At 40.0% G+C, this 15048-nt stretch overlaps 1 protein-coding gene across 4 annotated transcripts in view; it reads right to left on the reverse strand.

The window, feature by feature from the left end:
- Nucleotides 1-8447: 8447 nt before the first annotated feature.
- GTF2E1 (general transcription factor IIE subunit 1) overlaps nucleotides 8448-15048 on the reverse strand; it is a 39620-nt gene continuing 33019 nt past the window's right edge. For 2 of the 4 annotated variants that reach the window (XM_088147513.1, XM_088147512.1), the window contains exons 4-5: nucleotides 13405-13646; nucleotides 8448-11286 (exon numbers count right to left, since the gene is read on the reverse strand). In XM_088147513.1, the coding sequence (XP_088003639.1) occupies nucleotides 10856-11286; nucleotides 13405-13646 (673 nt within the window). In that variant the 3' untranslated portion in view covers nucleotides 8448-10855. The remainder of the gene's footprint in view (nucleotides 11287-13404; nucleotides 13647-15048) is intronic. The other 2 variants (XM_007424171.3, XM_007424170.3) reach the window with 2 other exon arrangements.

The raw sequence follows: 15048 nt of genomic DNA on the forward strand, positions 1-15048 counted from the left end.
TAATTTCACTTAGGAGAACTCCTTGGGTTTGATAGTTTCACATTTAGCAAAGAACGCTACCTCCCACAAAGAATCTCTCAATTTTTCCAGCAATACAGCAGTATGGTATTTTCTATTAACATGAATGAAATATATAAAGACTCCATTTTAATTTTTTTTTAAAAAAAGAGGGCAAGGGATACTGTAAAATGACATTAGGGAAGAACAATCTGAAGGCTAGGAATTCAAAAGTGATAATTATGGCTCCTTCTTAAAGAATTAATATTTATAAAATTAGTAATCCAAATTTAAGCCAGATCATGCCTTCCTGTTGGAAAAATATTTTTATATTTAAGTAATTGAAATTGTAGTCCTGCAAGCCACCTTCTATAATAATTTTATTACAATCTTAGATATGATTCTTTTGAGGAAGAATTGTTTCCTACTGTCTGCTTGCTTTTCAAAATCTCCACTTCTACACTAGATTGTCCATGTTTTGCAACATTTGTAGATTCCCTTTGATCTTTCTTGACAACTTTTATATTTAGTCTTTAGAGTGAGTAATCAATTCTTCAGTATCCAACTAACCTCCACCTTTGTGAATAAATGACATTATTTTGCAATCTGAAGTATTTTCCTCTGCTTCACAACTACACTGTTCCCTCCCAGTGCTAGCCTCCCACTCTGATTGCAATGTCGCTATATTATCCAGCTCCAGAAGAAAACCACAGTTTATTAATTGTGATGTATCCACTCATATTCTAATTAAATAAATATCAAATCAGTGTCTTTTGGAAAGATCTCTGTAGGTCTCTGAGCAAGAGACTAAAGGATCCTTTTGTTACCAAGTAATTTGTGGATACAAGGCTGATTGCCTTCACTGCAAAGGGGCACGAAAAAAGTAGGGTTCCCTACTAGACCTTGATGAAATCAGCTATGGGGCTGACCCACAACATCCAAACCAATGAAAAGTGCAGGAACACGAATTGCGCCTGGAAATAAATTGCGTCCCAACAAGCTGGTCCCAACTGGCAGACACGAAAGAGGGTGTCCGATCACAGCTTCACGAATTGCGGGCAAGCGTCTAGATCTCCCGCAAACTGAGGGAGGATTGCGCAATCCTCCGGTCGCGTAGCCGTTAGCGGTGCCGCAGTTCCCCGACCGATTCGTCCAGCAGCTCTCCAAGGTCCTGAAACCACAAGCGACGGCGGCAGCAACAGCGGCTCCTCCTCCAGGCTCACCCGTCTCGCGCGCCAAAACTAGAGAGAATGGTTTTGCTGAGGAAAGGGATGGTGGACGACGAAAAGCTCACTAACGGGTAATCAGCATGCAGTCTTAAGAAGGAGCGGAGTTGGAAGAAACCAGGACGAAGCAAAAGATTAGAGGAAAGGAAGAACGTCCCAACTAGGAAGATACTGCGATAGACCGAAGGAGGTCAGATTAGAGGAATGCTAAAACATAACTCAGAGCATCCGGACTTGACTCCGCTTAAACAGAAGTCTCCGCTCGGCCAATAGGGAACGGCAAAGGGACCAAAATGCTGCAGCGCGGGTCCGGAACCTTCTTGCCGCTTCCTCCTTCACAGCGCTGGAAAAAATGGCTGAAAGAGGAAACGCCGGCGATTATCGGGGAGAGGGGAGTGAATGGGAGCAGGCAGAGCGCTTGCGCGCGCAACCGTATAGCCTCGTCGGGTGGTACCTGCTGCCGTGTCATCGTCCTCCCTGATTGACCCGAGGGGAGCTGGAGGGGGCGCTGCTGTCTTCCACCCGGCTGGCTTCACTGCTTCCACATTAAAGGCAGCGCTGAGAGAAAAACATTGGACAAGATCCGACGCCCTAACACTCAGACTGCAGTTCGGAGTCGCAAACATACTTCGGAGACAGTAATGTTAATCGAACTCTGAAATTTATCCTGAGCATCAGTTGGTAAGTTCCCTGGGGATTGGGACCAGAACGGGACCCCGGTGAAGTTTGCTTCTGAAACCCCGGGAGTGCGGGAAAAAAGCCAGCAGGAACAGCCCAGCCGCGGGGACACTTTGTCTTTTAAAATAGCACTTATTTATATATATTGTTAAACGTAGCACCATCAAGAGATTATAGCAGAACTAAAATTTAGTCTGTAACATTAATAGTAATTATCTCTAGCAACTAAAGACATAGCAAGTAGCAGCGTCCACAGCGAACTAACAACACACAGTGACATTATGCAAGACCCATTCTTAAATGCTTACCTTCTGTCTGAAGCAAGTAAGTCATGGTATTTGCATGACATAACATGTTGCCTCCCTTCCACAAATACTCATGATAGCAAGGCTTAAAAATGTTATCCCCAGTTCACGAAAGATCCTGCATTATGTTTCAGTTATTTTGGCAATGGTTGTATAATTGTTTTTATTCTATTTTGTCTCCCCTCCCCCGTTACTTTGCAAAGGTACTGTATTTATTAAATAGGTATATTGAATTAATTTTTCTCAGTAAACCTTACAGCTATAAAATCACCATAATCTCAAATACAGGATGGAAACTTAACCTGAGAGAAATGTGGTTTGGGTAAAATTTCAAGTGAGCTGACACAGTATCTGCAAATTTTTTTTGTATTCACAGGTAGTTTTCATTTTTGGTGTTTGTTTCTTTATCTACACTTAAATAATGTACATTTGAAGTAGTTCTCTGTAAAGAAATTAACTTGGTTCCTGCTGAAATAAATTTTGAATTCCATGTACCTAAACATCTGTTGGATAAAGCCTATATGCATACTTACTGAATTTTTTAAGGCAGACTGGGGCAAGACATGATATGGTTATTATTCTACAACAGTGCCTGTTCTTCTGTATTTTTGATATGTTTAATATTTCTTATTAATATAATAATGCTAAAATTATAAACATCTCTAGAAATAGAAAAAATATTGATTATTTCTAATTATCTAAAGGAAGACATATCCGAGGAGATGGGAAATAAATGGAAGAGCTGCACTTTGTTTTTATTTATAATCATAATTTAGTCTATACTCTCCATTATTTGGGGTCATTTTCTATATGTAAAATATTTCTTATGGTAAGAAGAAACATGCATTCAACTTTGTTACAGACTATGAGAACTTGTTAAATGTATTGAAGACTTAGTTTACTTCTTCTGTGGTTAAGAACCACAAATACTTTTCCTGAAATATTATTATTCTTGATCATTATTATTGTGCGGAGCCACTAGAGCAGTGTTGTCCAAACATGGCTGGCTGGGGAATTCTGGGAGTTGAAGTCCACTCATCTTAAAGTGGCCAAGTTTGGACAACACTGCACTAGAATTTGTCAGTCATCCCGCACCCCCCCTCCATCCAATACCCCCGCTCATGTCCTTGAAAGCTAGAAGTCCCTGATGCTGCACGTCTGCCAGTCCGGCTAATCAAGAAAAGCTATAGGTCAGCAAATAGGTTGGTGTGCAGTATACTCAAATAAGAAGTCTTTTACAGAGATTAGGGACAGAAAACCAGGAAGAAAAAAAGGGGAAATGGGGCAGACATTTGGAGAATAGAAGCCAGTGCTAAGGCTGCAAGGAAGCCACTGAAAAGATGAGGAAGAGAGCTGCAGAGGGTGGCGAAAGCAATAGATAGAAATAAATGAGTTGAGAGGAAAACTATGGCTGATTCCATTGGCCTCATCAGGCATCACCCTAGCAAGCGAAGGCTTGCATAATACCCACAGGCTGGGAACACATATTGCATTACATGATACACCATGATTTACAAGCCATAATAATTAGGCTCACACACTGCATTGCCAATATGTAGTGTCTTTGGCTTGGGCTTTGGTTATACATTGTGTAATTAACTTGAACAATTTTGTATTTAACTCGAATTTTGCTACAGTAGGCTCCATTCTTAACTATGGGTCATCTGTAACCTGGGCGTTCTCAACCCAGGGACTACCTGTACATGAGATGTAAATTCAGGTACAAAGTCCAATGTTATCCAACCTGAATGGAAAAAAAATGACAAATCATGGAGGAAAACAAAAATTATGGGATCAGTAGCTTCAGGTAAGAAATGCTCCATAGATTCATAACTGGGGAGAGCACATCACTTAACCTTCACTTTACTTGATTCACTGCAGACAGTCAGAAAGATGCTCTTTAAGCTTAGCCAAATGAGGCTACGTATATATTGCAAATGAATGTGGCTCCTTGAAGAAAGCATGTTCCTTAATACCTGGAAAAGAAATCCCCAGACTTTCCTTTAGGACCCTTTGGATTTTGCTGTTATCACCGAAGATAAATTCCTTGTGTATGTTTTATACTTGGCCGTTAAAGTATTGGTATTGGTATTGGTATTGGGTAGCTGAAAAAACAATCCCCTTCTATGAATAAGTCAGACTATAAAGAGAGCTTGTCCTGGGTTGAAAGATCAGAACTTAAGTTACTGTACTTTGATATTGTCCTATTTCTTTTTTAATATGTAAAAACATTGTCACCCAGGAAACTTATGAGGAAAGATGATTATACTATTGAGATAGAAGCATTCTGCATACACTAACTTTGAAAATGTTAATATAGTATTAGCATTTTTCCATGCTGTTTTTGCATTTTCACTGTCAGTTATCTTGAGAATGAGTATAATTTTAAAAAATCAGGCGTAAGTACAGTGGTACCTCGAGTTACGAACGCCCCTCCTTACGAATTTTGCGAGATACGACCAGCTCTGGCCCCAAAAATTTACCTCGACTTGCGAACTCCGGCTCGAGTTACAAACCGGATCCGCGGCCATTTTCCCTGCTGCCACACGGTCGCGGCTTCCTGTGGGCGAGATCGCGGTAGCAAGGAGACGTTCGGTGAGGCTTGTGGTGTGTTTTGTGGCGTTTGGAAGGTGTTTGGTGTGCTTGTCAGCATGGCTCCAAAGAAAATGCAGAGCAGGCTTGGGAAGAATAAGGCTTTGAAGAAAAAAGTGACGATCGAACTTAAGAAGGACATTATAGAAAAGCACGATCGTGGTATTCGTGTGACTGATCTGGCCTTGGAGTACAAGATGGCAAAGTCGACCATCTCAACTATTTTCATGTTTTTGTGGTTTAAAAATAAAATGCATATGTTTCAGAACTGTTTAACCGTATGTATTTACATTGAACCTTATGGGGGAAATTTGCCTCATGGTGCGACCAAATTCGGAGGGCGGATTAGCTGTATTTACATTGAACCTTATGAGGAAATTTGCCTCGTCGTGCGACCAAATTCAGAGGGCGGAATGGATTCACCGTGTGAGAAGGCAGGGAGAAGTGAGGGCCTCAAACGAACCATGTTTGCTAGGGGAGAGCGCTGTGCACCATGGGGCAGCCTTGGGGGGACGGCAGGAGGGAGGATGGGCAGAAGGCACACTCGCACCAGAGTGGAGAGGGACGGCAGGAGGGAGGAAAGACTGCAGGCAAGAGGCACGTTCGCACCAGAGTGAAGAGAAACGGCAGGGGGCGGCTGTCGGGTCAAGTGGGGATTGGAATGTATTGCGCTGATTGGATTCGGAAAGTGGAATGTCTGCGGTTTTGCGGTTAATTAGCGGCGCTCCGGGGCAGTAAAAAAGGTGAGATTGTGAGCCAAGCCCTCGCAGGAGGGGGAGGACAGATAGGGGGTATAAAAACCTGTCAGACCTTGCTTCGGGGTTCCTCCATTGCTGCGGGAGGGACCCACCTTTGCAAACGTGCCCAATAAAAACTTCTGTCTACTGGATAACCGAACCCGTGTCTGTCGTTTTCTGACAACCGTATTTACATTGAACCTTATGGGAAAATTTACCTTGAGTTGCGATCAATTCGAGTTGCAACCAGAGTCACGGAACGGATTAAGTTCGTAACTAGAGGTACCACTGTATTTAGTTACAAATAATTAAGATAGTGAAAAATGTCACACTGAAAACAGTCATAATAGCAATTTGGCTATATATTTGTTATCACAAATGTTTGCTCTTTTTTCTTCATCGCTACCATATTTCTCTCAATGACATGTTTTTGTGTGAGGATGTATTTAGCAGGAAGTGATAAAGATTGTTTCTGAGAGACATAATAGAGCTTGAGTATAAATATGTTAAAAAAGAAAATCTTAACGTAGTACTACAACCAATTTTTGGCCTGGGCTCTCAAGTCCTCCTCCTCCACCCCCAAAATCAATAGGGGTGTAAATTTGTGCTGTTCTAACCACCTATGGGATAACTTAGTACTGTAGTATATACAAGCAGGGGTTCTGGAACAAAATGTTCATAGATAGGAGGATTTTTACTGGGAATCTTAGCTAGCCTCAAACTTATCTATGACTTACAAGACTAACAGCCAACATTGCAAGCTACTGTAAACTTTCATTTTTTTTCCTTGCAGGCTTCAAACATACAATAGATGTTAGAGTAAATTACATTCAAAGGTAATGGCTGAGTTCACTTGTACAAATTCATGTCACTTCTTTGGTTTTGGCTTAGCAGAATGTATAAACTTCGCTCTTAAGAATTTATAAATTATGTTTTGTGGCTTAACATTATGTCTGAATCTGCCCAGTATGGCTCTCCCTCTTTGTCCATTTCTGTATTTCATCCTTTTACAGAATTCTCTGGGTTCTTTCCCTCTCTAATATTCCATGGCCACTGAACAACAGTAATCTTCATTGGACTAGTTGACTTCTGGGCCCTTCTGGATGTCTTTTTTTTCCTTTTTTTTTTTTTTTTACTTATGCAAACTCTGATGCTTTGCCATGACTCCCAATATAACCTCTTTTTATGTTTATAATACCATTTCAGCTGCAAAAAGGCTGAGTTTACACCTTGATTGTACTACGTATTTGTGGTTTAGCCACTAATATGTAAACCTAATCAGTCATGGCATAATAAACTAATAATGTTCTGTGTAGCATTGAGTGCTATTAATATATATAGTAATAATCAATAAGTAATAATCAAACACATACAGAGGAAAGTACCTCTCCAAAGTAAACTTAGCATTAGGTAAGAAGTCTCTACTAGAGTGATAAATTAAAGAACGACAGAAAGGATAGTTAACTTAGGAGTTGTGTTAATAAGGGATGATGTTAATAACTGAGGTTGCATTTCTGAATGTATTCATATACTGTTTTTGTTAAAAAATTTAGCATGGTGCCACCTATCACCAACTTACACTGTGTACAGCAGAACAAATCAGGACTCTATTCTCTAGCCAGGCAAGCTCTGTTGGATGCACATACAAGGGACTGTAACTTAATCTCTTCCCCCCCCCCTCTACCATGGACACCCAGGAGGGACATTTGGCTAAATTCCTGAGCAAACACACTTTTACCCTTCACACACACCACCTTTGAGGGAGGAGGCTAGGGAGGAATTTGCTGATGTTTATTCTTTGAATCTTCCCCAGAGAAGAATTCTTTTAGAAGCTGAGTCCTCAAGCATCAGAGAAATTCATCCATGTATTCTGGAGGTGTGGAGAGAAAGTTCCTATGCTTTGGTCTTTGTTTAAGGCAGCCTTTCCCAACATGGAACCCACCCTAGAATGATATAAGGGAACTTGGTGAACAGCACTAAATACACATCTGGATATAAGGAAAGAAAGAGGAGAGGATGAGCAGATTTAGCCAGTTTGATGTCTGGATCCAAAGGGGAAAAATATGGAAAACATCTCAACTGTCCCTTAAAATTATTTTCCTGGCATCAGCTCAGTACAAACATCTCTGTAAACAGCGACTGTTTATCCAGCATGGCCAGGAATTACAGGAATTAAATCCTTAAGAAGAATGATGTAACTCAGAGGAAAAGGAAGGTTAGCATCGCCTCCAGGTTGGGGGATGGGAATCCTCCAGGATTTTAAAGGAAATCCAATGCATCTTGTCTTCTAGAATGTATTGGGGAAGGGGGTTGGATGAACTCAAGAGTCTGATTCTTTTTACTACTATTTTTCTCTGAAGCTGAATTTTCATTTTCAGTAGCGTACCTTTATTTACACTTACTCTTTGAATCTAATCCTTCTCTAAGCCCAACACTCATCCATGTTTTTCTTTACTGTTAAATATTTTCTAATAAAGTAATTATTATTTTAAACAATTTTGATGCCGCACTGTTAGGTAACATGCCTCAGATGGCATCAGCTTCTGCAAACTGATTGAATGTTGCTAGACTTGTAGCCTTTGTGATTGTTTTTCCCCCCTTTTGTTAGAAGAAAGGGGAAGACACTTTCCCTTTTTTAGTCTTGTTCCTATGGTTGGGGAAGAGGAAGAAAAAAAGATGGCAACACATACTAACAAGCAACCACTGGGGCATCATCTTGGGCTTGGGCAAGACTCAGTGGCCCCTTCTATGAGTCCATTAATAATATTCAACTTTTTACTATTAAATGGATAGAGTTTTTGTTTTCTAAAAGCCAGGCAGTAGCACCTTTGAAAACTAGAAACAGAGTCTTATATGAAATAAATGTAATGTTATTAAATAGGGCCCAAGACATGGCAGAGAAAAGATACAAAGGAACGTGAGAAAAGTTTCAGCCCTCAGCATATACTATATTCATGCTCTCACGATAGTTAGCAGTTGTTGCAATATTCCATTTTTCTGTAATATAAGGATTTTCTAATATTCCAAAAAGATATTAGGCCCACGCTGTTCTTCAAATTCAAAGGCCAAAAGGTAGTTCAGGCCATGTGGGATGCACATGAAGTGTCCTAAAACAAAATGCATCTTCTCCTGAGATCATCTGTGATAGGGGTGATAGGAAGGCACACAATCCTGGAAAAAGACACTAAGGCAGACAGGCGCTACGTGAGCATCCCTGTATGCTCCAATGTGCCTTTCTGCAACTGAATCTGAAATACTGCACAGCCCTAACATTTATGTCTATGGATAGTTCTCATCTACAACATACTCACTGTTAAAACTACTTTACCATTAAAAGAATTACACTTCAGGTTGTCCCTATCTGTATTGCAGTGATTTAATTCTGATGCACTGCTGTTTGGCGATGAGAAATTTTCCCCTTGAGCGTCTATGTTTCTTCCTACCATTTGAAAGAAGAGGGACCATACAAGTTGGAGGGCTGCTTTTAACTGCCAATACATACTACTATCTTGGTCAAGTTCTCCAGAACATCTGCATCCACAATGGCACTTGAATGGAAGGAGAAATATTTTTGGTCCATTCATTCACATGGCCTTGCTATGTCATACAAATACACAGTAGGACAAGGACATTGTGCTGGACACAGGCAAGCATTTTTGTGGGAACAGCTGTATATATTTCAGTAATTCTTCAACTGATATTATCCATTGCTAAAATAAAATAAAATAAAATAAAATAAAATAAAATAAAATAAAACCAGCTGTTTAGAATGCTTATTTGTAAGTTAAAAAACAATGGTCCTTAATGAAGGCATCAAATTATTCTTTTTTTAAAATTTATTTTAAAGTAGAAGAAACAAAATTTGACTCTATCAAACTCTCTGAAAGTCATAAAAGAAACCTCATAGGCAACACACATGGTCACTATATAGTAGCTTTTCAATTTACAAGCCTGTTAACTTGTACCATTCTGGTATACTAAAATGGAATATGCAATAAATGCTAGAGCTTTGAAATACACAATTCTTTTACCAATAGCCCACTGCTGTTCCAAATAAATGCACAATGATTTTTTTAAAAGTTGTAGGTGTTTTAGAAAGGTAAAATATTACAAAATTGAATTTGTGCATATAGGTACCATTGAAATATTAAAATAAACTATGTCATGCTCTACAGTGACTTCTAACAAAAGTCTGCATAATTTTTTAAAAATACTAAAACTGTTTAGATTTCTATTAAAATAACATATTGCTGTCCCCACAATTTACTTGGATGGTAGTTCCTAGTCATGACAAATATATTTTACTGGACAGAGTACAGATTTCAAGAAAGGCAACATCCTGCTTTCCTCTTTATTGTCTGTTATGAGGCAACTTTTTTATTTTTGCCTTTTCCTCATGGATTACATAACATGTAAAGAAACATGTTTTTGCTCTAGTCTTTCTGTAAACCAAGTGAGGCTTTATTCAAATAGGCTAACCATCCACCAATGGGATGTATAAGACCACTTTTGGAAAAGGTGGGAAAATGATCCAAGTTATATTTTAATGAAAAGTTACCTCATTGGAAATTATAGCATGGCAGATGAAATTATTAAATGAAAAATTTAAAAATCTGCTAAATTAGCAGAGAAGAGTCACTCACTGATATGCATTTTTTTTAAAGGCAGACACATTTGGTAAGATTGTGTTATCTGAATTCTGGGTTTTTCTTCTCCTTCTTTAACAATAACTCAAATGGCTCCCTATCCTCAGAATGTCTTCCTCTCCAGAAAAAATGTACACTGTAGTCACCAAATACTCACTGATTAACATGATTGTGTTTATGCTCTCTGTGGTCACAGGTTCTCTGTTTCCCCGCCCTCCCCAAAGATATATGGCAGACAAACATTTATCTTGTCAGCTTGTCAGCCTGCTGGAAATAAGGACCTGGTATATTCACCATGCTTGCAAGGCAGTAAGTAAGTATGTGGTGCAAGCAGTTATTTTCAGAATCCAGTAAACTGAAAGTAATGCCTTCTACAATCCTTTTTTGAAGAAAGAAAAACAAGCCATCAAAAGAGCATTCAGATTTTCCAGGCAAAAAACAAAAAATTAAGTATAATGCAATGGAAAACTTGTAGACTAAACACAGGGGCATGTGCACATGTGCAAATATGAGGGAGAGCACATCTGGATTGCCTATAGGTTTCTCACATCTTCCTGCATTTGTGGCTGCTCCTTCTGATCTTTGGTCCTTCTGTTTGGTTCTAATTCAATCTTTTGCTGTTTCAGAATTTCCAGTTGAAGATTATCTATCACTGCTATTCAGGCAGGAAGAAGTTAATCAAACATATCCTCAAACATGCGCTGGCCCATAGCTATATATTGCTCTTTCTCCTCCAGAGTCATCTGTGTCACGAGCTCTGGCCGCTGATTTACTTGACTATAAGAAAATGGATGTCCCGCCACCATAACAATGGGATCTTCAGTCACTACCTCAAACTCATCCTCATCGTTGTCGTCTGCCAGCCCATAGAGTGTTGTTGCAGCAGTGGCCGCACAGGGAAGGGAGTCCTCATCTGATTCACTGGTCTCACTCTCAGAATCACTGGCATTTGTGCCAGACAAAGGAGCGATCCCTCCCATAGCAGCCGTAGAGACAGATGAGGTTTTCTTCTCATGGATGAGCAGAGCACGCATTACCTCTTCATTATTATCTAGTGCTGCCTGTCCCTCTTCATCTTCCTGTAACATGTTTATGTCTTGGCCACCTGCAAGAAAGTATTTAAAAATTATATTCGTTTTGGACGTGAAAGTATTCAGATACTTACCCCGCTGCAACAGACAACGTTGCCAGGTACTGGGCAGCCCAGTTAGTTGGATGATGACGTATGGCTTGTGCCTGGGGCTCAGCATTATAAAGTAGATTTAGTGTGCACCTAATTAGTCATATTAAGGTGCTTTATAACTTAACAAAGTCCACAAACTAACTTTTCATGCTCCCCTACACCACCTATCATTTAGATTCTTACTTTCTATATATACGTTTAGGTTTTAATTTATCTTTTATATCTTCTACCTTTTTATAATTTTTTTTAGATTTTCACTTTTTAGATCCCTTATGCTGTTTTTTAGTGATAGTATCCCACCCTCTTATGCTGGACTATGACCTTAATAAAGATTGAATTCGACTGGATTTGAAAAAAGCCTAACATCTAAAACATCAATAAGAGTGTATAACAATTTACTACAATGCACTGAGTACAGATAACAAGATAATAAAAGCAGAAGTAGAGTAATAGAAAAAATGATTAATTATACAAAACTTTAAATTTAAGTTCTACCTATTAAATATTGAGCCATTGAATGAATGTATGGAAACATGAGTTTGTGTAAATATAAATGTATATTTGCAAATGTATTTAAGCAAAATCATATATTGGTTAGCAACAAACAGAATGCAATAGGAATCAGAAAATTAATGCTTTTGTTGCAACTTTTTTTCTGGAATCATTATTCCAAAGTTGCTTTAAAAAGGTAAAAACACTAAATCCTAAAAATCAACTTGTAATCAGTTGTAAAAATTCAAGCAAAAGAGTTTCAGCTACACAAACAGCAAAAAAACACTACAAAGGTTAAAAAGCTGGCATTATAAGAGGGAAAACAGAAGCTGGAAATCATAATAATAGGTGCATACACCACATCACTTACAAGAGTTTACACTGCACCAAATTAAAAATAGTGAGTTCAGGTCTTGGCCCCTGGCTTTAGAGGAAACTTAATACTCTGAAGTATTAAAATATTATATACTTAGGATACTCAGTATTGAAGTATTAAAATATTCTGAAACGTGAAAAGGGAAACTGTTATACTAGGATGTGTAGGAATGTGGCTGCATTCATACATATGAAGGGATATACAGGTAGTCCTCGACCTACAGCAATTTCTTCAGCAACCATTTGAAGTTTCGACAGCACTCAACAAATGGTGGTTACGACTGGTCCTCAGAGTTCTGGGTGTCCCAGCACCCCTGCCAGATCGCGATCTGGGTGCTTGGCAACCCATTCACTTTTACAATCGGTTGCCAAGTGCCCCACGATCACATGATTGCAATTCGTAATCTTCCCTGCTGGCTTCCACAGAATGTCAATGGGGAAGTCAGCAGGGAGGGTCACAAGTCGCTGGGGTAAGTCTCCCCCACACTTGCACCCTCCCCCAGCCTCTTTGTGCTCACACCACACTGGCCACCCACACAGCCCCTTGCACCTGCCCCACCCCACTGCACACTCTCCCCAATCCACACTGCACTCCTGCACACCCTCCCCGACCAGCACTTCTAGCACATCCCCTCGTACTCTCCCCAACCCACACAACACCTCTCATGCACCCCCTCACATCCTCCCTGACCCACACAGTGCCTCTCACCCCCTTGCACACCTTCCCTAACCCATGCAGCACCCCTACACACCCTCCCTGACCCACATGGCACTTCTTACACACACCCTTGCACCCTCCCTGACCCACATGGCACCTCTTACACACCCTCAGACCCCTTCTCTGATCCTCCCCCACCCAGTAGCATCCACTTACCTGCCTATGGGCCTAGGACTTGCAACTTCCTGCCAGCTTCCTCATTGACTTTGGTTGTGGGAAACTGGCAGGAAATTACCTTGCCTAACGACCATGGGATTCAGTTAATGATGGCAACTGGGACTGCAGGGATTGCTGTTGCTAAGCGATGTGGTCACACTTTACAACTGCATTACTTAGTGATGGAAATTCTGGTCCCAATTGCCATTGTAAGTCAAGGACTAGCTATAATGTACATGCTTCCCTATTTACAAGCTTTTGGATTATATAACACATTTTTCCCGTTACACCTTTCTTACCTTCTGTGACCTCATTAGGATCATAAGCGCCTTGCACTGTGCTTTCCCGCAGCCAGACTGGCCTCTCTCTGGGTGGCTTCCCTTCATTTGCTGGCTGATGTGTATCTTCTTGATCCTCCATGTTAATAATTACATTCTGAGTATACATATCCCCATAAGAAGGACCCTTTGTTGTCCAGGCTTCTCTGTGCTGCCCACTTGGTAAACTACTATTTCCTAATGCAGCAACAGCTCGTTCTTTGCTGCAGACAATCATAAAACACACATTCGGTTAAGAGAAATATTATATATTACTTAAATAAAATTCTTACAACAGTACAATTTAAAGACTAATACACCTTACCCAATATTGTATAGGGTCATTAAGACTTCTCACACAGAGAATCTCTACCAATGATACTCATCTTTAAAGGCACTATATGCTTATTACAACTGGATTACAAAAACATCATTAGCTCTAGAGGAATTTAGAAGCAATAGCAAGACAGAGTTCAGAGGTATTACAGCCCTTACCATTTTTGTCTGTAAGCTCACCTTTTACTTTTTCCTAGATACAGCTCCAGACAAACTACCAGACTGTAGCTACCTCTAATGTTTCTTTTCTAAGAATGCCTCTGGGAGCCACCTATGCACTCTTGGAAATAAAAATACAGGTAGTCCTCACTTAATGACAGTAATTGGGACCGGAATTTCCATCGCTAAACGACACAGTCATACAGCACAATGTCACATGACTGTGCTGCTTAGCAATGGCAGTTCCGGCACTTCCAGTTGCCGTTGTTAAGCAAATTCCACACCGTTGTTAAGCACGATGTCATGTGGTCACCATTTGCAACTCCTGCAGGCTTCCCCACAGACTTTGCTTGTCGGAAGCCGGCACTGAAGTTCACAAATGGTGATTACATGACTGCAGAGACACTGCGACTGTTTTAAGTATGAGGACTGGTTGTAAGTACCACTTGTTCAGTGCCATCGTTAAATTCAAATGGTTGCTGAACGAGTGGTTGTTAAGCAAGGACCACCTGTAACGCTGATGCTCTATAGCATGGCAGCTTCCCACTGATTTATTTTTACTTAACATAATCTAAAAAATATTAGTCAAGCAGGGTACAGAATGTGGTAGGCATCATGAGCGGTACTATAGGCAACAAGCTGCCTATTCCTGTAGATGATCTGCTTATCAAATCTGTAGATGCTAAGAATGAATAGCCAGTGCCAAATAAAACTGAATCAGTACAGTAGAATCTTAGAGTTCAAAGGGGCCCTTTAGGTTACTGAATCCAACCCCTGCTCACTGCAGAAAACTAATTAAAGCAAGTCTGACAGTTCAGTGAAGAAGAGCCTACCACCTCTTGGTAATTCGCTCCACTGTCAAACTGCTCTTACAATTATATATTAACATTAATATGTAACATTGATTGTATACATAAATACACAGGCACACGCACTTCTAAATCAAAGGGAAGGGCTGCTGTGTTAATACTTAATATTGCTTATTAACTAAACCTATGTATTCAGAAGCAAGCACTGCTGTAATTAGTGGAACTTACTCCCAGGTAAATGTGCATAGGATTTCAGATATGCAATAAAAATGTTTTGGTCTTTAAGATACTACAGAACTCTAAAAAAAAACCAAAAAACAAA

The sequence above is a fragment of the Python bivittatus genome, unplaced genomic scaffold, assembly GCF_059951505.1.
Source record: "Python bivittatus isolate LINGU-HERP-01145 unplaced genomic scaffold, Pbiv_v1 ctg000520_np1212, whole genome shotgun sequence".
Classification (NCBI taxonomy): Eukaryota; Metazoa; Chordata; class Lepidosauria; order Squamata; family Pythonidae; genus Python; species Python bivittatus.